Here is a 25,028-nt window from a genome sequence, read left to right as displayed (position 1 = left end):
TTTCACGTGGCAGGATTAGAAATGATTGGATTAATGAGGCATTCATTTACCAGATGGAATGTTCACGTTCTGTACCAATACAGTATTGCTTATCTGATACATAGCTAGTTTAGTATATATATATATGTATATATATATATATATATATATATATATATATATATACATTATAAAAGACAAAGACTTTCGTTATCATCTAATGATTTAAAGTACAGAAAATTATTACTCTGTCAAGAAAAAAAAAAATCGCATTATAGTACTAGCATTTTGTAAAATTGTTCCCAAGATAGCTTTAACAACAAATAGCGGTTTACTTGTCATACTTTATGTTGCTTTCCAAAAATACATTTACATTTAATTTATGGCATCATTAAATTAAATACAAACATATAAATAGTGTGTAATGTTTAAAGCGTACTGTGAAGTTGTTTCCCCTCTCTTAAAAAGGAACGCACACAAAAAAATGAGCTAAAACCAGGTTTTTATCAGTGCTAACCTATATGACTGTATACAGCACTGTGTTTGTGCTATAAGTAACGTTGGTAATGGAATTCAGTTGTACTGGAAGCTGTGCTAGTAACCGTTTCCCTTTAAGAGATATACAAAATATATAGTCCATGTAGGAATATACACAGGGAAAACAAAAAATATTTCAGCTCCATACAAAAAATGACCAAAAAAGAGGCATGGCATGGTGTGTGGTTAATGGCGTAGCCCAAGGCAGGGCTTTACCTAGATTTTATGCAGCTTTATAGCATATCGTTAACTCATTATGTAATGTAGAAATCAAGTTAGAAGAATAATGGATTTTATTTACTATTTTAATTTAATTTCTAGACATATTTGCCCATGTTTGTTTATACATCATTGAAACTTTACTACTACAAAATAAGCTTCTTATCTTGGTTTGGTGCATGAGAGGTAATGCCTGTTAAAGGAGAGAACTTTTCCCATCCATACAGCCTATGTAAAGTTACCACATTTTGATTGACTTTGTACGCTGTTATTGTATATTGCACAAACAAGATTGCTTAATTTTACAAATTATATTGTATGGGTTTGCTTTAGTTGTTTTACATATAAGTCATGTATTTTGTGGCACCCAGGTTTTCCACTGTTAACAGACATGTAGTCATATTTTTTTTGTTTTAGAATTTCACATCTACATTAATCTAATTTAAAATGACTCAAAAGAATCCCAAAAGAGTTGTCAGAACAACAATTTCCAGACTCCTGTTTAACTCTATATTCCTTAAATGATTAAAGACATAAAACAGGATCATTTCATAATAAATATGAATAAATCACAATATAACAATTTGTTTTTGATGTTTATGAAAGAACTTCGCATTCATATTTGCAGAACAAGCTGTACTTCTCATATACCGAGTTAATGTGAATATCAAATCCTGAAAAATATCTGAACAAAACCACAGTCTAAGGTTTTTTTTTTTTTCTGCGCTATTTATTATTTTACTGGTGCAATCAAATACACTTTTTTTTTTCTTGTTTTTATTGTGAAACCCGTTGAAGTCCTGCTTTCTGCCGATTGGTTAGTTTCTATCACGTAGGAACAAGCTATTGTCATGCTAGCCTTGTAGTCTACGTTACACAGATAATGACAGACAAACAGATGGAAAATGCCAGCCATTATTTTTATGTGCCAACAGTATAGATTTTCTTTCCAAGACTCATGCTGTGTTCCCTCTTGGTTCTGTACTGCTCCCCCTAGGACGCAATATTTATTATTAATGTGAATGTTACAAAAATGAATGTCAATCTAGAGAGTTCTTATATGACTCTTGATAGGAAATATAAATTTATGTGGGTATTGAATTACTTATCCAGTTTTTCTTTTCTGTTTAACTTGATGAATTTGTTTTTTTTTCTGCCTATATTATTTAAACTATAACTTTTGTATGTGCAAAGCTTTTCTGAGTTGTCAGGAAGAATTGTAAGTGTAAACATACATAGAAACATAGAATTTTGTGGCAGAAAAGAACCATTCGGCACATCTAGTCTGCCCGTAATATATATTTTAGTTTGCTTTCGCCTTAAAGCTACATATGAAGTTATTAATCAGATGAAAGCTTTTCTCCTAACTGATAAATATAGCATGTCATTTTGTAAGTATTCTGAAATTGTTTATTTTTTTTACATGTATTATGCATTGTGGTTTCTAGCAGTGTTTAAAAAATGTAGTCCCCAAGCAATATCAACCGGAGGTGTAGATTGACCTTGCATCATCAGCTCTAGCTATTGAAATATGGGACTATGCTTTTAAAGTATGCCCTAATTTATCTAAAATGCAAAAGTTCACACCATTCCAAGCCCTAAGAACTCCCACATACAGACCTATCATTGTAGCTCGATAACAGTATATAATAAATTGGTGATTTATTTCAAGGGAACACTTATCTTTCTTGTGGTCAACTTAAAGAGAGATGGGGATAACTAACAAGCAATTCTTTATTTATTAACAACTACGCCACTACGTTTATATTTTCACTTGGATCTTTTACAAGGAGGGAGTTGGCCTTCTCAAATTATTGCAGACCTTTGTAAACAAGCTCCTAACTCTCGAGGAGCTATTTTAAGTTGTCATACTTTTTACATAAACAATTGATACAAGGAATATTTACTTATATGACAAAATAGGAAGAAATTAGAAAAAAATATGAAAATGGAATAAAGTTCAATATTTCCAATGTTTCTAGATGTGCCAACCATCATAAAATTACTAAAACAATTGTTTAGATGGTATCACCTTCCTGATAAATTACAGTTTCCAATCATTCCTTGTTACTTGTTATCCATTATGGACAGTCATAATGTCAGAAATTATTTTTCGTTATATTATTATTTTACCGATGTACTTTTATATCATAGGGATTCCTCATTCATTTTCTTTATCATTTTATTTATCTATATTTATATATGAAATAAGACAGTAGTCAATCAGAGGTAATTCTTATCATATTTATACTGGATGTCTATATAATTCCCAAACTCAGTCTCTTTAAAATTGAATTTCTTGTCTTTCCTCCCTCAAATGTTAACATTAATTTGACAGTCTCCCTTAATATGAGTTGCACAACCATCACCCCTGTCTCAATTCACTCTGATATGTCATTCACTCCTCACATTTAGTATGTTGTCCAGACAAATAATGTTACTTCAAGTCACAATATCAGCAAAGACTGTGTGTGGGCCTGTAGTGGTCGTTTTCGATAAAAAAATATATATTACAATTATTTCTTGTTTAACAGACAGCATGAGTTTGTGATGTTTGGGAGCAGGAACTGATTTATGTTATCGTAAATATTATTGCTGACAAAGACATAAGAAAGTAGAAAATGTCTAGTCTATGATATATGCACGAGTTCGCGTCAACATATCTACTCTATATTATTCTATATATATATATATATATATATATACGTGCAAAGGGTCAAGTATAGGCCATTCTTAATTATGCAGTTTAAGAGGCGTAACCTGCTTGAAAAGTAACCAATCAGAATGATGCATGCTATTAGAAGTAGATAAGAGGTTATATAAAACATGTAATCCAAACATGTAATCAGACAATGCTTCGACTTTTGTTTGTTGTGTGCCTTGTCTCGATTATGCGCATGATCTAAATAAAGGAAACACTGAGGAACAAATTTCCCATGATAACCCACAATACTGCTCCAGGCCAACAGATAAAAAAAATTAAAATAATAAGAAGAAATGAAGCAAATAATATTTTTATTTAACACTGCATTGCAAAGCTTACATAGTATTTAATGTTCAAAGGAGAATATACTTCAGCCTAAAGACATATTATATTTGAATATTAAAGAGATATTACATTTATACTATACCATCAAATAATCAATCATTTATTCTACAGACAACTGGGCCTAGATTTAGTCCCAAGAAAGGAATTTGCTATGGTTGATCCAGAGGAGATAAGTGTTACAGAACTGTACAGATTGGTAAGTAGATTTTAGATCTCTTTGGTATTGTCATTTTACTGGTTACAGATCACATTATAAAATATTATTAGCTACCTTCCATGACTAAAAACGATGGAAGGAACGCTGCAAGAAACTTGAACCCCTACAATTATTCCACAGCAATCAAAGAAATCAAAGGATCAAGAGACAGAATTTTAATTTTTGATGATAAGGGGACCAGAACTGCCATGATTTTCCTTTTAAAAAGGGACTAGAACTTCAGTAAATATTCTGGAATAATGAATGATGACTTTCTTTGCTGTTTTAGCACTTTGCCCCATGATTTCTCTGTGTGGGTGTCTGCGTATCTGGCTAGGACTGATGCACATAAAACAATATATATATGTATTTCAAGGCAACTCTAGACAAAATGTTTATCCGCTAACTAGGCATCTCCTAGTACTGTATGAACAATACTAGTTGTATATGGACAACCACAGGATTGTAGCATTCTAGCATCAGTGGTTTGCTGTTGCTTCACCATAACTGATAGAAAAATACCACTTATGTAGAGAATGTCTTTTCAAACGGAATGTGTGTGTGTAAGGCTAGGTTTCCACTTGGGTTTTTGTCCGGCGTTTTTTTCTTGATGAAAAACGCCAGGAAAACTGCCAAGAAAACTGCCACTGCATTTACCTGCGTTTTGGCGTTTTTTCTGCAGTTTTTTCTGGCGTTTTAGCCTTTCTGTGGAAATTGCTTTTTTTGACCTTAGGCAGTTTTTCCAGCCTTTACAAGTTAGAAGTTTCACCCAGCTAAAAGGGATTAGGATAAATGGCAAGTATCTGCCCTCTCCTGATGTCATTTACTTGGTAGACCCTTTTGTCTCTTTTCTGTGGTTTGTAAGGCATGCTTTATTCCGAATGTCTGCTACTCTGGGAAGATTGGCCCCAAATGATGGTGCAAATTGTTTGCTGTTGCTTTTGGCACGCAGGATCCGGTCGCGTATGTTTGTTTGTAATGGCATGTTTGTTCCAAATGGTGTAAAATTCAATATGAACCAGTCCAGGACTTTGGTTGTTTTCAGCCTATTTCTCGTAGGACACACAGATACTGGGTCCATCCTCTGCATTGTAACTGTGGAAAAAACGCCATAAAAAACGCCAAGGCAATAAACCCACATGGCTTTTTCATGGCGTTTTTTCTCTCCCATAGACTTCTATTGGAGAAAAAAAGCCAAGATTTCTTGCAAAAAACGCCAGAGTGCCAACATGCTGCAGTTTTGAAAAACTGCCACAGAGCCCAAAAAAGCAGAAAAACGCCAAAGAGGACTGAAAAAACGCCAGACAGAAAAATGCCAAGTGGAAATTGCATTTTGCGATTTCCTATTGAAGAACAGCTAACATCTGGCTGCAGCCGTTTTTCACAAAAAAACGCCAGGTGGCGCTATTGGCGTTTTTATAGGCGTTTTTAGCAAAAAAAACCCAAATGGAAACCAAGCCTAACATGGCTTTTCAATGGATAAACAAGCAGCAGATTAAGTATCTGTTCAGATAAGCAGAGCTGTTTCATCATATGTGATACAACTAAACATCTTTTGGCTTTATGAAAAGTTTTGTGTTGTTGATGCTGTTTTCTTTTGATCCTGGTACAGATGGAACACAGACATCGCAAAAAAGACACACCAGTGCCAGCAAGCAGCCATCATCTCTTTGTACAGATGAAGAGCTTAATGTGCTCTAACCTGGGAGAAGAACTGGAAGTAATATTCTCGCTCTATGATAGCAAGGAAAGCCGACCAATCAGGTAAATGCTTATATTTAAATATAGAATTTACTAAAAAGGGCACAATAAAAGATGTATTGTAGAATCAATTTTTACTCAACTTCACTTTCTCACACAGTTACGCTATTTGCAATCTAAAAATCTATTTTAGATTCACTTTACATAGTCCCTTTATCTGGGGGTGGTTGGCACCTTCTGACTCGGACAAAGTAACGTTGAGGCAATAATGCCTAGAAGTTTTGTAACAAAGAGACAAATGTAACCATAGGTGTAACAGAAAGGTGCTATGTGTGGAGTCTGGGGGATCTTGGACTGAATAGTGTTTTAAGGTGTTTACAGGAGGTAGAAAAAAATGGTTCACCAATTGGGACCATCATTCTGTGAGACTGGGATTTGACATTTATGAAGTTGAACCATGATTAGGTGTTGCAGACTAAAGAAAATAAAAACTGATAAAAGTTTGAGTTGCTTTTTCTAATTGGCACTGGTCCAGCTCTTGCTCAACAAGCCCTGAACCTCCTGCATAATACATTTAAACCATCTAACATCAAAGCTTTGAAAATTCTACACATGAAACAGAAAACATATTTGGCATAGCCAAAGTCCAACTGCATGGAAATATTTTCTTTTTGGTCATGCGTGATCAGTTTGCTGATGCAATAATTTATATTTTTATTGAGCTAGTTTAAAATACTACTGATTTTTCATTTTTTCATTTTTATTCTTTTTATTATTTTTTCTTTATTTTATTACAAAAAGACATAGTAGGCATACTATATTCAGATCTATGCAGACTATTAATATGGTTTTTTTAAAAATAAAAGACCTCAAATCTTCATAAATTAAACATTGGGTGGCAAAAGTACAGGGGGGCTCATTAATGCTTAGAATTGGGGGTCTCTTCTATAATACAAACTTATCCACAACTAAGAAATGCCACATATATATATTAATTTCTTTCTCCAAAAGTAAATTATTCTAGTGACGTACATATCATTAAGATTCTACACCTGCTTAAGTCACTCATCTCTATCCGCTGATGGGGTCTTCATATGCAACGGAAGCCTAAGCAGCGGCTTAATCTATTTATGTGGTACATTTGCCAGGAAGGACTAATGACTGTTTCAGAGATATAATTTAAGCATGCATGATATAGGCACTAATCCAGAATATAAAGACTGATTAATGTTTTGATGTTGAAGTGTTTACAGAAGGTAGAAAGGAATAGTTCATCAAATGGGACCATCTTGTTTGAATTTTGTTTGCTCATTTACTGTATCTTTGGAAAACTAATACAATTAGTTGAGATTTACAATAAATACAAATATTGTTTATTGTAACAAAATGTCATTATTGTAATGAAACTTGCGGAGAGCTTCCAAATACCAGCATTTTAGTAATCTAAAAACCAAAGTCAGTGAGTTGCGAGGGATTAAAACACTTCAACTTTCAGACCTCACTACAATTTCTGTAAAATTTATTTTCAATAAAGGTTGAGATTTTTAAATGTCACCTCATCTATTTAAGTTATAAAGGAGGCACTCAACATGTCTTGAAGGAGAACGTCGCCAGGAATGGCCATTGATGATGTGTAGTGAAGTGAATGGGTTGATTCTTTTCATTTTTTGTCTAATGCAGCTCAGCTGTCTGTCCAGTTATAAACAAGTACATTAAAATACCCAATTTAGATAAATTGCTGTGCTGCTTGGCTTTTGGTTATTAAGAATCTTGCCCCATGATGACGTGTAACTACACTATTGTGTCAAATAAGATTGAGATATAAAGAAAACAAAGTCAAAACTTTTAAATTAAAGATTACAAATATCAAAAGTCAATCGCACACAACCCACTGCTCTGGGAAAACAAAAAAGTAAATTAGAGTTGACTGCTGTTTTAATTGGTTCCTTTGTCTAATTTTCATTCGCTTATTTTTTTGCTGTCAGTGCATACAGAGGAAGCTTTTTTTTACATTTAAACTGCATTTTATAAGTGAAAAGAGCCTCTGCTGTGAGCCTTTAATCAGTACAAGCATTCAGCAACTCAGTCCGTATAAGAAGAGCCCTTTTTACTTTTTTCATCAAAAGCCACCAAAGTAAAGGTTGATCATTGTGCTCAGATGTGTAGTTATGTACGGGCGACATCGGACTAGGCCAGGAGCACTTCTTTGTCAATCTTTTTATTTTAATGTGCCATTCAGAATAGGGTTCCTCAAACACATCCCAGGTTTTAGCACTTTCAAACCGAAGTGATGTTTAAGTATATGTTTTGTTAGTGTCCGTGTGATCCACAAACATCACTTGACAACATTTTTTCCCCAAACATTTCGTTGTATATTCATAAAATATTCTTCCTTTATAAATATAACTATTTATCAGGTTTTAGAATAGTCTGAAAGCTTGTTAGGATGTTTGTACCAGAAAGTATGGGCATTTCATGAATTGAAAACACATCGGATATGGCTGCTGCACCACCTTAACCCTCATCATTTTGCCAGCTGGCAGTTTTGTGGTTGCAGTTTAATTATTGCACATTGTAAAGTCCCAGAGCTATGACAGATTATGTCAACCATTTATTCAACATAGCAATATGTTAGATTCTATTGACCACTGACGTCAGTGGGCTGGAAGCTCAATGCCTTAATGATGTAAGTAAAAAAAAAATCACAAATAAATGTATAGCAATCACCCCATAGACAGTAAGCTATAACAATAATCCTCTTACTACAAATGTCTCTATTGTTCAGCATATTACTAGGAGCTTGACTTAACGCAGCTACCAAAATACTAATGGAAGATCTGATTATGAATATCAAAATATAGAGACATGAAATTATTATTACATAATCACCAAAAGTACATCTACACTAGACACAACATTTCCATTAGACAAAGTAGATGTTGAGGGTCTCTGGTCTTTAACAGTTGCGTTTGATAACAGTATTTGCACAAATCTCTACCGCTGTAGTAATGCTATACACAAAACTGAGTACTTACACATAAATATAGAAAATGGCACTATTGTTGGCCTTCTTGCAAGCTGTATGGTTTTACTTTAGTTTATTATACTGCATTACCATCATATAACGGAAACTTGTGTCGTCTCCCCCTACTATATCTTTACCCAGGTTATGTTGAGTTAAGTAAATAAATAAATAGCAAGAGAATTCATGATATTAGAAGTGCAGAGAGTTAAAAAAAATTAGTAATAAAACTAATTTCCCTAAACCCAGTGAATTGTTCTCATTTTGATACTGAGGGTGGTACAGCATAACTCCCATCAATATATACTGAGCCTGACTGTGGTATACTACAACCACAACAGTATAACTCCTATCATTATATAGTGTAGGTAAACATGTGTCCAATAATGATACACTATTGAGGGCCAGTTTAACTATATAAAATGACCAGCTAGAAGAATCTATAAAAGGTTAGCTTTTATGGTGTTTCCAAAGTTAGAATCAAAACAACAAACAGGAAACTACCAAAGTGTGATCAAAGTGAAAAATGAACATTTGTATTCATTGACCCATATAGCAGGCATAAATTACAGATCACTCACACCAAGGGCCATCCCTGGCACCCAGATTGCATTCACGGGACTTGCTGGGCACACAGAAAAAGCTCTAGAGTGACAAACACTTTTGGGACCCAAAGAAGAGACCTTTACAGTCTAAAAAACATGTATATGTGACTCTACATTTTTTCTACGTTGTCCCAATAAAATTCATTGCCTCCCACTAAGGATTCCATCTACCTTTGTACCAGTATAGCTCTATTTTCCTTATTGAATTTATTTATTTATTTTCCTTATTCATAACAAACCAAGAACTTACCTTTACGCTATTTACAGTTTTCTGAGATCTGTTATATCAAAATGTCAATACAATAAACACAAAATGTATATTAAAACTTTAAAAAGACGTCATGTAGCCTTATTACCAACCACCAATCTGCTCTAATGTCCTACCTAAATGTGTCAAATATCAAAGATATTATCCTAGAACATTGTGCTTGGAACATTACTCTTTGGGTAACTATATGGCGTGGGAAGAAGTCATACTGCTCTCAGTCAAAGGATTTGTCTAACTCCATTTTCTGTAAATTACATGATTAAATGTTGGGAGATACAGACTTGTATTTTACATTTACACAAAGGAGGCACCATTGGTGCTTATTATATAGAAAACGGTAATTCTTGTAATGCGCCTTTGAAACTTTGACTTTTTTATTTACCACTGCCAACTTTTTAAGACCACCAAAGAGGCTGGTATAGGAAATGAAGTAGACAGGGGACAAGGGACGTTTATAATATAGAAATAAAAAAGTGTAAAATGTATACTTTTAATAGCCATTTATGAGTTATTTATTACAAACGTACATTGACTCATGAGTTAATAATTTCATCCTGTGTGGCAAACCAATGCCTTGTATATTACAGTAGTGTATAGTGTTCCTATATTAAATCCTCACGTTAGATGTACTGGGACCATGAAGAGACCACTTCTAGCATGTGGATTTTGTAAGCTGATATTTATGCACATGTGAGCTTAGTTTCCCTCTTTTCCACGCAGTTGTAAACACTTTAACTCTTTGAGTTTTACCTTTTCTTACCTTTTGATTAATTGCATTTATGGAGATGGAATTATACCTTGTCAATTTAAATGTGCTGCTAAGACAACACTTTTCTTGATGTTAACCTGCTGACTGCTGTCTGACACGATGTATAATTTCACCTCCATACATATTGCCAATCAGAAGGTGAGAGCAGTTATAAATTATATGACACCATCAATTTTTAGAATAAATAGAGTGCTGTGATGGAATAAATGTGCTTTCCCTTTTTAGGATTTTTGATTCCAAAGGAAATGCTGACTGACAGACATTCTTAATTGCATGTCTGAATTTTAACATGAGGCCAAGCATAGAAATCCACTTACTGATTTTTGCTTGGAGATGGTCTTGACATGAAATTAAAAGGGGCAGTCCAGCCATTATATGCAATTTAATGCATTTGTTAACTATGTGGTCTGTTTTGCAAATCCCCCCAAATTAATTTGCCCCTTTCCACCCCCCTAGCTAAATGCTTTGCAGGAGATGTGTTCTGCCAAACTCTCTGCATGTGATATACTCACCTCTAGCCAACTCCAGCCCTTGCTGGAGGGGCACTGTGGGTCGGGATCTGTTCAGACCCTAAAGTCTTCCCATTTATTTCAATAAAAACACTGATTAACTGCTTCAAGCAGTCAGTTGGTGGCAAGTAGTGCAGAACGCTCTGCAAACACCATGTGTAATGTTCCCATATAGTCACCCCCACTTATGACTAAAGTCTTGCCCAACAGACTTTCTGAGGATGATCTAGTTATATCATATAGTATATGGTATATAGTACACAGTAGTGTAATCAGTAATGTACTGTGGTGAGTGCTGTAGGACTGTATTTAACAAAAGCATAGTACAAGCAGATCTAAAGGCAGAGTGTGGTCAGGTGTAAAGGCAAGCCTTGTCTATTAAGAATATATTGTAACAAACCCTGTAGCATGAGGGCCATATAATGTCACAGTTAGGGGTCCTAAGCACAGGAACACCAACTTGCAGCAAAACACTGCTTTATTTTTAACTGTTCAAACAAAACACCCCCAAACCAAATCATAAAAAGAAACAACCTAGCTCCCAATTGGAGCCCTCTCTAACTATACTATGCTGGCCCACACTGACCAGCTTAAACAAGCACTAACTTGACCTCCCAGCCAGACCCAGCTAAGCCAGGCTCTGGAAAACCTCCCTCAGACAGCACACAAAAGGTCCAGGCAGGTATTGCTTCACTTGGCTCAGGGATGTCTTCTTCAGGGTCTCTCCTTGCACTGATCTCTGATTATGAGGCTCCAGGGGTTTTTAATGCCCAGCACCTGTGACTGATGCAGGCCCCATAGTAATCCAAATCCCGTACCGGATACTCCATACCTCTAACCTCTTGTAAAAGCCGGCATGGATTTTCCACCGAACGGGGAATGGAGCATTTTTTTGTATGAACCATATTATGATATGTTATCTTAATATGAAGAATCTAATTAACCTTATGCTGGTTTTTTCGATTTAAAGAAATTGACATTATTAAATTTCCATCCACTTTGTTAAGATTGTAATAGTTATATATTAACCTATACTTTATAAGTATCATAAATATAAAATTGTTATTTAACAATCTTGAGATATTAAAAAGAGGGATTATGTAATGGATTACACAACAGCTCCTAGTACTTTTATGCACTTTTGAATAGTAAGTAGGAAAACTCTTAGGTTAAGTTTGAGACTATATTGATCGAATATTTAAGGAATAAACAATATCTCACAAAAGTGAGTACACCCCTCTCATTTTTGTAAATATTTTATTATATATTTTCATGAGATATTACTCTCTGCTACAATGTAAAGTAGTGAGTGTACAGCCTGTATAACATTTGCTGTCCCCTCAAAACAACTCAACACACAGCCATTAATGTCTAAACCTTGGCAACAAAAGTGAGTACACCCCTAAGTGGAAATGTCCAAACTGGGCCCAATTACCCATTTTCCCTTACCGGTGTCATGTGACACATTGGTGTTACAAGGTCTCAGGTGTGAATGGGAAGCAGGTGTGTTAAACTTAAAAAAGAACTGCTGCCCAACGAATATATAAGATCAAAGAGAATGGGAAAACTTTTTACTCACCTGCTGAAATCAGGAGATCTTTTGGAAAATTTTATGATAGTATATATGTATAATTTAATATCTCAGGAAAAGCTACAGATACAGGAAAATCTAAACAAAAGCCGCCCCCTTTCTTTTTCTGAAGAACAAATAACAGAATTAAATTCCCCTTTTACTCTGGAAGAGAGCTATTGATAGATTAAAAAAGAATATAGTGCCAAGACCAGATCCATGTACAGGCTAACACAGTCAAATGTTTCAAAAAGTAGTAAAAGAAGGGAATTTTTTGAAGAGCTATAACAAACAATATAATCCTCAAACTCAAACATAATAAAGCTCTTTCAGAGATAGGCAACAATCATTTGATTTAATTACGTGGATACAAAAAGAATAAAATGTACTACCTTCCCTAATACCTGTGGATCAGGTAGGATTTGTTTCTAGAACATCTACAAATAATATCTGTAGACATAGATATTATTAGATTATGCTAACAGACAAAAGAGTCCCTTATCTATAGTAAGGCTTGACCCTGAAAAGGCGTTTCATAGAGTAAACTGGTAATTAATGTTTCAGATACTAAAACACTTTAGAATTTGAGGATGGGTCTTAACATCTATCATGACGTTGTATTCTAATTCCTCAGCAATGATATTTGGTTCAGGAGCAATGCCACCATGGTTCAAGATAACAATTGGAACCAGACAGGGTTTTCCATTTTCTCCTTTTTTATACCTATACTCTCTTGAATCGTTCACCCAACATATCAGACATAATTCTAAGATCGAAGGTTTGATCATATGTGGTGGGGTTAGCTGCCATGAACTGTTGGGCAACAAAATTATTTGTTTGAGCAGCAACAGCTGCTAAATCTTTAAAGATTTTCTGCAATATTATGACAAATAATCTTTTTGCATTTTATAATGAGATATAAAGTATGCATGTATTTTTGTATTATTATTATTTTTTTGTTGATGGAGCAATTGGCTGGCCCCATCTTGAAAAGTAGGCCCTATTTGTCATTACTGGAGAATCTTTAGTGCTAAAATCCCTTGCCGACCTGCTTAGATTAATCTCCTCGCAGTTAGTTATTTCCCTATCCTAGTTTTTTTCTCAAGATAGCTGTCTTCTATTTCAACAGAGACTTTTGCTTTATACTTATAATATATATAGGACTCTACTAACTTTATGTTGGTATAGATTGCTCTATTACATCCCCAATTCTTTGTGTGTTTCTTAGTAGGTAGCACACATGATCTGATCGACTTTTAATCCCTCTGAAATGCCAATTTGAGCTAAACACTGATAGCAGTTGATGTTTGCTGCTTTCAGAAGATTTACTGTGCTAATTACTCTGTCTGCCACATCTGAATTACGGTGTACATAGAACTACACTAACAATGTAAGAGGCTCTTGAATATATTTGCAGTTTGTTTAACTTGTGATGTCCTTTGAGAAGCGTGTTAGAAAAAGTTACTATAATTTATTTATAGGACATTTGTAGTACGGTGCGACTACTGCTTTGTTGTGATGATTGTTAAAAGTGCAGCACTGCCAAATGAATCACATTACGGTACACAGCATACAGAATCATTTTAAATGTAGAATCGTAATGAGAGAAGCCTTTGCTTCATACATGGCGTGTCAAATGATGACATGTAAACATTAGGTTGAGTCTACGTTCAATAGTTTTTCACCAAAATACAAATTCATTAATTCTGAGGATTTGTACTTCTATTTAAAAAAATATCAGCTAAAACCTGCCAGACTCTCTCCCTTCTTTCAGGAACGCTTGAGACGCAGAACATGATGCAATACAGTGTATGGCATTTCCAGGCAGCATAATTTCATCACAATTTACAAATTGTATCCACAAATCTTTTAGTATAAAGTTTTTGTCCAGTTTTGCACACGAGTATTGTAAACAATGCTGGCTAAATATTTTTTCTCTTTTTTTTTTCTATCAAATGAAATTCTCATGCCTTAATGTCATTTTTGTTTTTAAAATTTAAGATGTATTTAATTAACCTCCCCTAGCGCTACGGCTGCTGTCCACAGAAAGGCGCATTGCAAATTTTCCCTGTTTTTAGAATATTTCAAATAGCCACATACTTTAATAATTGAATTCATGTCAGATTTGCATGTCCTTTTAATATATGTTGCTATGTATTTTACAGCTTTGTTTTACCAGTTTAATTCTTGAATAGACACAGACTGAAAATGTAAGCAGCTTTTGTTGTTCGGTCAATCGAATGCGATGGATCATATATTTTGCATCATTTTTTCATCCTAACTGCTGCTTTCCAAGATGATAAAATAAAACATTGTAGACTGTGAAATATGGCCTGGAATATACTACATAAAAAAACCATGCCAATGGTCTGATGAGGTATTTTGTCTTGGGTAATTAAACTTGTATTATTTTCTTTCAGTGAAAGATTCTTTGTAAGGCTGAATCGAAATGGACTGCCAAAATCTCCAGAGAAAACAGAAAGATACAGTTCCCTATTCATTGTAAGTATACTGTTGGTGATGGTTCTGGCTACAAAACTGACCTTTGTGTTTTGTGTTAATGTTTTTAACAAACCATGATACTGTTTATGATATATTTGAAATAAGGGTACTGAGGGCACACAATCTTTTCCAGTTTCCAGTTTTCTTTATTAGTTGTAGGCATACCTGGAAAAGTCTCAGGGTTGGGTATCTGAGGCTAACTGTCTTCCAAATGGGTTATCTAAGTGGAGATAGGGCTAATCCCAGTAAGGCTTGATTGGGCAGTGAGTAGACAATAGTTGGCAAGCAGTAGGTGGGATATTGGCAGAACCTGGGTGGGGAGTTTGACAGAATGTTGAAATTGAACAAATTCACCTGGAGGATCGATTCACCAAGTGACTCTGGGCCAGCAAGTTCCTAGATATTGTTGTAATCCATGTTAAGAAGCTTTACAAAAGGGACTTCCACATTAATTATTGCATTATAACATTCCCATCCAAGCTGCAAACTTGTTAATATATTGTTGTAAACTACTGGAAATGGCATACATTTATTTTGTTTCTCAAACTCATTTACCTGAAGGCTTTTTGTTCCTGATCTCACATAACTTTTGTCACAGCCTAAACCAGAATTTACATTCACTGCCATGGCTGAATTTGGAATTCGAGTTTATACTGTATTCTAACTAAATATAGCATCTATAGGATCACTCACAATTATGTGATTTCTCAATTTATTCAGGGACATTTTTAAAAAAATATTATTCTACTGTATAGTACACGGATGGGATCAGTTACTGTAACCACTTTAATATATAATATATATATCAGGTTAGCTAAGCATATATTTGTAAGGTTTTGGGAAGTTTGAAAGATAAATTATCAAATATATTTATCACTGTGCTCATCTATTAACCAACAAAGTGACAATATTGTATCATATTAAAATTTAGCAAAAATGATTTTTGCAAAGGCTATGTTTATTGAAAATTCAAAATTTGATTTGTATAGTAGTTGATATATTCCTACATTTTTGTCTGACATTTTTAAACTATGTAGAACAAATCATTGGCTCATAGCAAATAAATAATAACGTCCACCATAACCAATGTTGGTGCCTCTCCCTGCTATGAAATACACAATGTTTCTTCACATAAAGAAATACATTGTTTATTCTTTTCTAGGATCTGAGTTCAAGTGACCTTCGAAAAGACATTTTTATTACTATTCACATTATCCGAATAGGTAAGAAATTACACGTTTAGTAGAAGTGGGGTTTTTTTTTTCTTCTTCTTAGTGGAATAGTAAAATAATATAAAAAATTGTGCATTATTTTTATACAGTATATTTTCAGGTATGTTATGGTCCTTATGATGTTTTATTATCAAACCGACTTATTATACCTTAGAATTAGCAGGGATACCACAATTAATTAAGATAAGATTATCTAATTTACTTAGCTTGTGGTCTGACTTTTTTTTGTGATTTGTTGCCAAAAGATAAAACTATGGATATTATTGTATTTTTGCAACAATCATAAATGTGACTTAAAGGAGTACAAACAGAAATGTAAAAGTACTTATAGGTTAGGCTGATCTGTAGCAGAACCAGTTATGTAATCAATTTGTAATCAATTTTCCGTTCTGCAGTTCTACCACTTTACCTGATGATGAACAAAGGCTAGTTAATAACAACAATAATATGCAGCAAAGTAAAACGCAGAGATAAAATAATGGGGAGGAAAAACAAATGCACAAACAACTGAAATATAAAAATCTAAATAAAAAATAAATATTTGTAAAATAAATAACTCACCTAAACTCATATAACTCAACAGTACTACCACAGATTTAAACATACAAAACGTAATTAAAAGTAAAAACATTTAAATTCTTGACTTCCCTCCCTGAAGTCTAATACGATCAGTTTATTATGGTTTCATAAGTCAGTAATCTGCAGCGTGTCATCATTGTTGATTTTAAAAAGAACATCAGATATCCAAACACTAACACAGGATGTACTAAGGCATAGTTAGGAAGAGACATCATTATTTCACTATTATCCCCTACAGAATCACATGACAATTGGAGTTCACGTTTCCAGACATATGGTATGTCTGCCCTATGTGTTCAGTTGTGATCTTGCTTTTGGCCTTCAAAGTAACTTCTGATCAATGGGTGTTATGTAAACCAAGATGTTTGTTATCATGTACAGAAAGTTATATTATTACGAGGCAGGAAGGAAGTGGACACCACTCCTTTCCTGGCCTTTCGCTGTTCGTTGTTTGCCCTTTTTTGCAAAACTAACACAGACCAACAAAGCTGCAGACAGAAAGGCTGGGCCGTAGCAGCAAAGCATCCTGTCTCTTCAAATTCAGTTGCTTCATGACCAGAGGTCAACAGGTCCTTATATTTTAACATAGACCAACTTCATGTGCTCCTGTTATATGCGTGTCCATCCCACGGTGTTCTTATGTTCCCTGCTGATAATTCCATTGCTATTTGTATTATTGCTAAACGCTTTTTGGCTTTTCTCATATGTTTTGTTTGATATGTATATGCTAAAGGTCGAATGGGAGCGGGCGAGAAGAAGAACTCTTCAAATGTGCAGTATCGACGACCGTTTGGATGTGCAGCTCTCAGTATTGCTGACCTCCTTGCAGGGGAATCAAAAGATGACCTCATCCTAAAAGTGTATATGTAAGAACATCTACTTTTTCTGTGGCTTCTGCTATATTTCCTATTTGAGTAAACTTTCTATAAAATCGCAAACTCTATGTTCCAATGACATATGTTTAAATCCAATTTAGGTTTTAATAATCTGTTACTTACTAATGAAAATATTTGACACATAATTTGGGGAATATGATGTTTAAATTATTTGAATATCTCTATTTTAGGCGAAAAGATTTATTTTGCTTTTTTGGTTTGCCATTATGCTATTAAGTGGTAAGGAAATATGTGATACATACAGTTGTCTGCTTTGCTAGGTGCAACACTGAAAGTGACTGGTATCAAATCCATGAAAACATTATCAAGAAACTGAATGCTCGTTATAACTTAACGGGATCTAATACAGGTAAGTGTTTGTATGATCTGTAATTTAGCCAGAAAGAAAAAACATTTAGATAAAGTAAAGAATAATATTAATTGGATGCATATATGATTCTGAGCTAAACTTAAAAACAGAGTTACAAAATGTAAATATGTTTTTAAAATCCTTAGATGGCTACAAGTGAAGTTTGGTACGTGGAAAGTTTGAGCAAAATCTCTCTAATTACTGTTGGAAACATTTTGCCATCCAAAGCGTTTACTGTACGATCAGCATGTTCAATTTCCTTTTGGCGTCTCTTGCACAAGTACTAATAAGCATTACAAATCTCATTAGGCAGCATGAATTATCAATATTGCCGGATGGCTTCATGTGTAGGCATTGCTCGTACTGGGAAATAATAAGAAATCTGATACAATTATACCATTCATTATGAGGATTTCCTACCGTATCAGGCCTACTGGCCTCACAGTTCTAAAGAAACAATGAGCCGTGCACCCTGATGCAATATACTATCAGCCAAGCTAATATAAATGATTTCAAATATTAACAGTGCCCTTTTACTATCATGCTGCCGACTCGAGTGGAAATGTTGAATTTACCAATATCTCCTCACTTGAAAAGCTCACAGGTATTGGAGATTTTATGTGAGAATTGCCAGGTTCTGAGGTAGCAGCTGATCTGAAGTGGGTCTTCGGTCCATCGTTAATGGACACCAGAGTATTTTCATTTTTAAACCATTTCTCTTTCTCACTAGATGCAGGTAGTTGAGAGAAGGTCATTCAGTATTTAACAGTCACCTTGGTGAAGGTGATCCTCCCAAGCCTTGATAAGCTCACAGATTCAAAGGTCTGATCACATAGGAACTATTGTATGATTCTGATGTCACTTTAGCTTATTTGCTTATTCTATTCTGCAGATAAACTCTGCACTATCTTTGAAGCTTGTTCTTGTGTATTATATACATTTTTACAGAAATAAACCATTTATATTACAATAAAGGAAATGGTCTGATGGAAAGAGTACATTTGCTGTAACTACCTGGCACAGGTGATGACTGCAAAAACAAGGTGTGCTCAGACTGTATGAGCACCCCACACCACAGCAAGGCAGATTTCATCCAACCTGTCTGTCACTTCTCAGTATGTACTTCTGGCCTTTTTTCATTATTAATGCTAAGCCTTTTTCACCATTAGGATTGTGTAATAGATTGCTTTTTTCTCATTTTTAAAACGGATAGTTCCAGTTCCTTTTTACAGAATAAAAAAGACAGTCTACTACCCCAACCAGACACACCAAACTAAGTACTTGAATATAATAATTTTTACTTCATTCATGCCTTTGACTTTAGCCTGATGCTGATGCAGCCAATCACTGTGCAGGAAAGCACACCTACTGAAATCAATGGAAGCATCAAATGAACATGCATGTCTCATTAGACTTGATAGAAATTGTGCACAAATGAGCTCTGGTGCCAAGTAGAGATGAGTACCTTTGAACTTGCACGGCCCTTACCAGGAAATGCATTCGGTGGAATGCATCTCCTACAAGGGAAAAGAGCTGGGAGACAAGGAGGCATGCCAAATATACAGAGAATTCTGAGGAATCCCTGTATGCGTTTGGGTGAAAAGGGAAATCATAACTTAACACTCAGTTATCATATGCATTAAAGTGTATATGTGGGCTGTAGCGCACCTTTAAACTCTAGGGAGGACTTGTAGTCTGTATTGCTGGCAGGGTGTGTGATGTTGGTGTACTGAGCACCTTGTTGGATATGTCTGAGAGCAGTGAGTAATGGATTGACTGGTAAATAGCCATGTAAAATGTTAGGAAGAGGGAATCAAATCCTCTTGTACGATCATGCTGTGATGCCTCTGGAACCATTTCCTCCCAGGGTAGGTTGTAAAGTGAGCATTTATGATCCAATATACTTATTTTATTGTTAGACTGTGAAGTCGCACAAAAGAACTTACCACTGAAGGTTATTGCTTAGCAAATCTGGAGAGGTCATGGAAAATAGCAAAACATTCATCTGTTTGTCCATCTCCTTCTCATGATCGATTGCCCATACATCTCCCACTTGTCTGTTTTATCTGTCTATATGGCCTGTTAAAAAGAAAATGTCATCTGTTTCTTTGTGCCTGTCTCAGGAACTGAGTGAATACAAGCAGTTAAGTACTGCAGAGTTATAAAGCCCCCGATTCATCTTATTAGACCTGAAATGTAGAAAACATAAGCTTAGGCATGAATAGTTAGTTTACAGGACTTATCATCCAAAGCATTATTATATTTTCTCAAACGCATGTTTCCTGCTGTTTTGTATAAATATATTTCCATATGTGTGTGTGTAAATAAATATATATTGTGTCAGGATGGCCCGGTTATTGACAAGAAACTCCAATTATAAATGTAAATACATAGACATTAATATGTAGTCGTCCCCCCGTCCCCCCGTCCCCCCATAACAGCTTCGACTCTTATGGGAAGGCTTTCCACAAGATTTTGAAGTGTTTCTGCAGGAATTGATATTGGACTAGAAGGCCTGGCTCACAATCTCTGTTCGTGTTTTTATGGACCTTGCTTTGTGCACTGGGGCACAGTCATGCTGGAATAGTTGGAAGCATATTGTCCAAAATGTCTTTGTAGTCTAATGCATTAAGATTTACCTTTATTGGAAGTAAGGGGCCCAACCCCTAACAAACAGCCCCATACCATTATCCCTCCACCACCAAACTTTACGGCTGGCACAATGCAGTCATGCAAGGAATGTTCTCCTGGCATCCACTAAACCCAGACTGCCAAACAGAGAAGTGTAATGCATCACTCCACAGAACACGTTTCCATTGCTCCAGAGTCCTGTGGCAGAGTGCTTTACACCACTCAATCCGATGCTTGGCATTGTACTTGGTGACGTGAGACTTGCATGCAGTTGCTTGGCCATGGAAACCCATTCCATGAAGCTCCCACTGGTCAGTTTTTGTGCTGATATTAATGCCAGTGTAAGTATGGTGAGCCCACTCTGTGAGTTGCTGCTGTTCCTAAATTCTTCCTCTTTCTAATAATGCCACTTACGGTTGGCCGTGAAATATCTAGCAGGGATGACATTTCATGAATTGTCTGATTGTAAAGGTGGTATCCTATCACAGTACCATGCTTGATCTTTAAGATCTCCATGACACCAATTTCTCCATATGGCCATCCTTACAATCAGATCATCCTTTCAAAGCAACCCTGCACCTTCTGTCTCATGCCTCCATTTCACTTCCTCGTAGATTGCAAGACTTTTTTTCTGTACCAGTTTGTTTCAACATGTGTTATTTTTCACTCTCCCTTCTTGTAATAGTGCTACAAAATCTATAGGTGCTGTATACATAAAATGCAAACAATTATTGGACACATTTAGAAATGAATAATAACATATGAGAGTCCCAATGCATTTACCACTACCTAGGATATCAACTGAAATGTTACCAAAAAGATGTTTCATATCAGTTTATTAGCCTAATATTCAAATATACATTGCATTTGTGCTGTGGTATCAGCAGTATCCATGCGCAGAAGCAGTTATCTTACTGGGCATAATGGTAATTGAAAGAAAATAATGTTTAATGGGACACATATTTCTCTGTCACTTAACTGGACCTGTGTTCGTGGGCATTTATAACACATATACTATACATTTTATACATAAAAAACCATACGGGGCAGTATTTTGAGTTTCTATCCCTGACTCCATATTCCTAGCTGCTCATAATTTATCATTAAAACCATTCATAATTTGTTATATGTGCTACTTAAGATTTTTCATTATGTTTATTTTGTGTGTAGACTCAATACCCATTTCCTTAACTCTAGCAAATTTATTCTGAAAATAAAATTGTAATGCCGCATTAATTAAATAGTTAAATGATTAAGTATTCATTTTCAGATCAAGAAAAGCTTAATGTATTTACAACCATATGAACATGTTTTGAAAGCTTTTCAGGACATATTCGTTATATATAAACACGGTAATCTAATTATTATTCTATGCTGCAAGATCGTCAAAGTCATTAAATATCTTACAAATCTTTGATGATGAACTCTGAGCACCAGGCAATTAGAATCTCATTTGAAAACGCCACATCCAACCTGTATATAACAGTGAGCTTTGTATAGTAAAACATATGCACTTATGGAATGTGAGAATATTTTGTTTCATGATTCTTCATCAGGTATGATGTATGTACTTTTTCTCTTTAGTTCAAAGAAGCCTGAGGTCCCTCATGCCTCTCCATGTTAAGTAGAAAAAGAGGCAGGGCCACAGTGGTGACCAGATATCCATTCTTCTTTCCCTCCCTGGCCAAAGCCTAAGGAGGGCTGAATCTTGTATGGTGGCCCAGAAAGACATTGCTGTCTTCAAGAAGAAGTGGTAGTCAAAAGGCACAGCCTATCCCTCTCCCCATGTAGCATTTCAATACAAAAAAGCAGTGACCATATCAAAAAACAAAAACATGTGCAAAAGAACCACAAAAAAAGCGCCAGTGTGATCAAGTGTTAGTCCCATACCGGTCCCAGCTCATGGCTAGTATTATAAATATCTCTCCCCACGCCACCATTGATATTATATATTTTTAAGTGATTGATAAAAACAAAAGGTGCATTGAAGGGTACAAAATGTTCCTTAGTGCTCACCAGTGAAGTAAAAGCTCACCAGTCAGGTAAAGGTGCCCCGCACAAAACACAGTAACATGCCAAGTGCCCCAAACCAGGACCTAACAAGGAATCTCCAAGAGTACCCGGGGCTCCACAACCAACACCAGATAAGGCCAGATGACCAAACTTTCCTTCTGACTAGATCTTAGCCAAAGGCAGAGAAGCCTTGTGATATGATTAACTCATTGAATGCAAAGAAATGTATAAAATAACAAGATTGTTGCAATACTCTCCCTGAGCAACTGTTAATTGAATCAGAGATTTACAATACTCATCAGATAACAGATTAAAGCTTGTCTTGCCCATTACCCTTCTGGTTTTCATAATAACCCTTTTCTGTGGTTCCATCTGTTATGTTGTTAATGCCCTTATAATTTAATTTATTTTCTTTTTCTTTCAGGCATGTTTTATTTACAATGTGAAATGATATATTTGCATCATATATTTCTTTATCTAAGAGGGTGTATAAAATAACATTAAATTTGGTACACCAAATTATTTAAGAATAACACAATAAAAAAACCTCTCTACGCGTGTATATACAAATGAGATTCAACACACCAGAGGTTTGGTGTTTTGCTGGGACTCATTAGGCCACTGCATTTAATGCAGAGCATAATAAACACTATTTATTCTTGTTATATCTGCCATGCAGTAGGAGACTTCAGCAAGTTGTTTTTAGTTCGCATTAAATATTTTGGCTAATTCTGCATCATTTATTATCTTGTTGGAGTGCAGTTGTTTTCCTCTGACTTTTTGATGCTGTGCATCTTTTTTTTCTTAAGTTAAGAAATTAAGTGTTTTTTGTTTGGTGTGGCCTAGGCCACCTACAAGATGCATCGTAGCAGCGATCTGTATCCTTTTCATCGCTGCACCAGGCAGTGCTGGGATATAGTGTCACTTCTCTTATACAGACTGCAGCTATGCCAGCAAGCAAGCAAGCAGTTGAAGTGCATGTATATATGCATTTTCTGTCAAAGGAAACTGCAAGTAATTGTTGTGTGTTTATGCCTGTAGAGGCAGCATTCCTATTAACACATCACAAGCTATGAAAGAGTCCATCTCGAGCCATGATGGAAGCCCAATGTTACAGGAAGTCACAAAGTGCACAATAACAACGTCTTGTGTTGCAAAACATATAGAACAACATATTATGGACCTTGTTTCATACATTTAATAGTAATAGGCCATTGGTCTATTTTAATGAGACTATTCAGAATACATGTTATGTATAGATATTATCTAAATCAGGGGCGTCCAACATGCGGCCCGCGGGCCAAATGCGGCCCACGAGAGCTTGAGGTGCGGCCCGCGTAAGATCGGCAGCCAGGGCAACCGATCTTATGTGGGCCGCACCTCGAGCCCTGCTACAAGAGCCCTGCTACTCACCTGTGGGAGGGTCTTTTGTACTGCACAGAGGAAGCGGAACCCAGCAGAGTTCACGTGACATCACATGACTCTGCTCCAGTCCTGCTTCCTCTGTGCAGTACCAGAGAACGCAGAGGGAGGCCGCGCCCCCTGCAGAAGTCTGTGAGCGGCATCGAGGAGCTGCAGTGCAGGTAAGGGTGTTTGAATCAGTATGATTGAGGGAATGAATCTGTGAATGAATGAGTATATGAATGAATGAGTGTGTGTGATAGCATGGATGTGTAAGTGCTGGAACCTAGGCATGATGGGACTGTGATTGCTGTTAGCAATCACACTCCTACCATGCCAAGTCAGCCAGTAAATAATGAAACCTGGCTAGCTGCCCCCTTTGTATTGATGCTGCCAGCAGTATGGGGTCTGCACATCACTTACAGCCACCCTGTACCAGCATGTACTGGCTGACTTGGCATGATAGGAGTGTGATTGCTAACAGTAATCAGAGCAAGCACAGTCCCATCATGCCTAGGTACCAGCATTTACTGATTGCCTGGGTATGATAGGAGTGTGATTGATGTTAGCGCTCCTATCATGCCAAGTCATATTGCAATTTTTTTTTGTCCAATTATGGTGTGTTACCTACTTTTATTAAAAATGTGAGTTTTTATTATTATTTTTAAAGGTGGGGGTCATTTTCAGTTTTGGCTAAGTGAACCGTGAATGTTTTGGTCCAGAATTTTCATTTTGGTGCATCCCTAGAACAAATAGAACTATTTCATCGCAGTGATTTAAGTAGAATGAGAAAACACAGAAGGTAATGGTGAAACGCCGTTCTAAAAGGCAGGCTAACTGAAGAGCCTTACACTAATCCACTGTGTAATGGGCCAATTTGGATTAATTATCCCTTTCCTTTGTTTACACAGTTTTGCAGTCAAATAAATACAGTTTCCCTAACTGAAGATCCTTGCATTCAGATGTACTAGAATTTATTTTTATACTTCGATTACACGTAT

General features: G+C 35.7%; 1 protein-coding gene across 1 annotated transcript in view; it reads left to right on the top strand.

The window, feature by feature from the left end:
* Positions 1–25,028, top strand: part of DOCK4 (dedicator of cytokinesis 4) — a 142,947-nt gene that overhangs the window by 56,067 nt on the left and 61,852 nt on the right. The window contains exons 7-13 of the mRNA XM_053465191.1: positions 3,896–3,980; positions 5,593–5,744; positions 14,845–14,926; positions 16,089–16,149; positions 16,976–17,014; positions 17,471–17,603; positions 17,894–17,982. Of these exons, the coding sequence (XP_053321166.1) occupies positions 3,896–3,980; positions 5,593–5,744; positions 14,845–14,926; positions 16,089–16,149; positions 16,976–17,014; positions 17,471–17,603; positions 17,894–17,982 (641 nt within the window). The remainder of the gene's footprint in view (positions 1–3,895; positions 3,981–5,592; positions 5,745–14,844; positions 14,927–16,088; positions 16,150–16,975; positions 17,015–17,470; positions 17,604–17,893; positions 17,983–25,028) is intronic.

This window comes from Spea bombifrons, chromosome 4, assembly GCF_027358695.1.
Source record: "Spea bombifrons isolate aSpeBom1 chromosome 4, aSpeBom1.2.pri, whole genome shotgun sequence".
Lineage (NCBI taxonomy): Eukaryota > Metazoa > Chordata > Amphibia > Anura > Pelobatidae > Spea > Spea bombifrons.
Note: the sequence above shows the minus strand (reverse complement) of the source record. Positions and strands in the feature narration are given on the sequence as shown.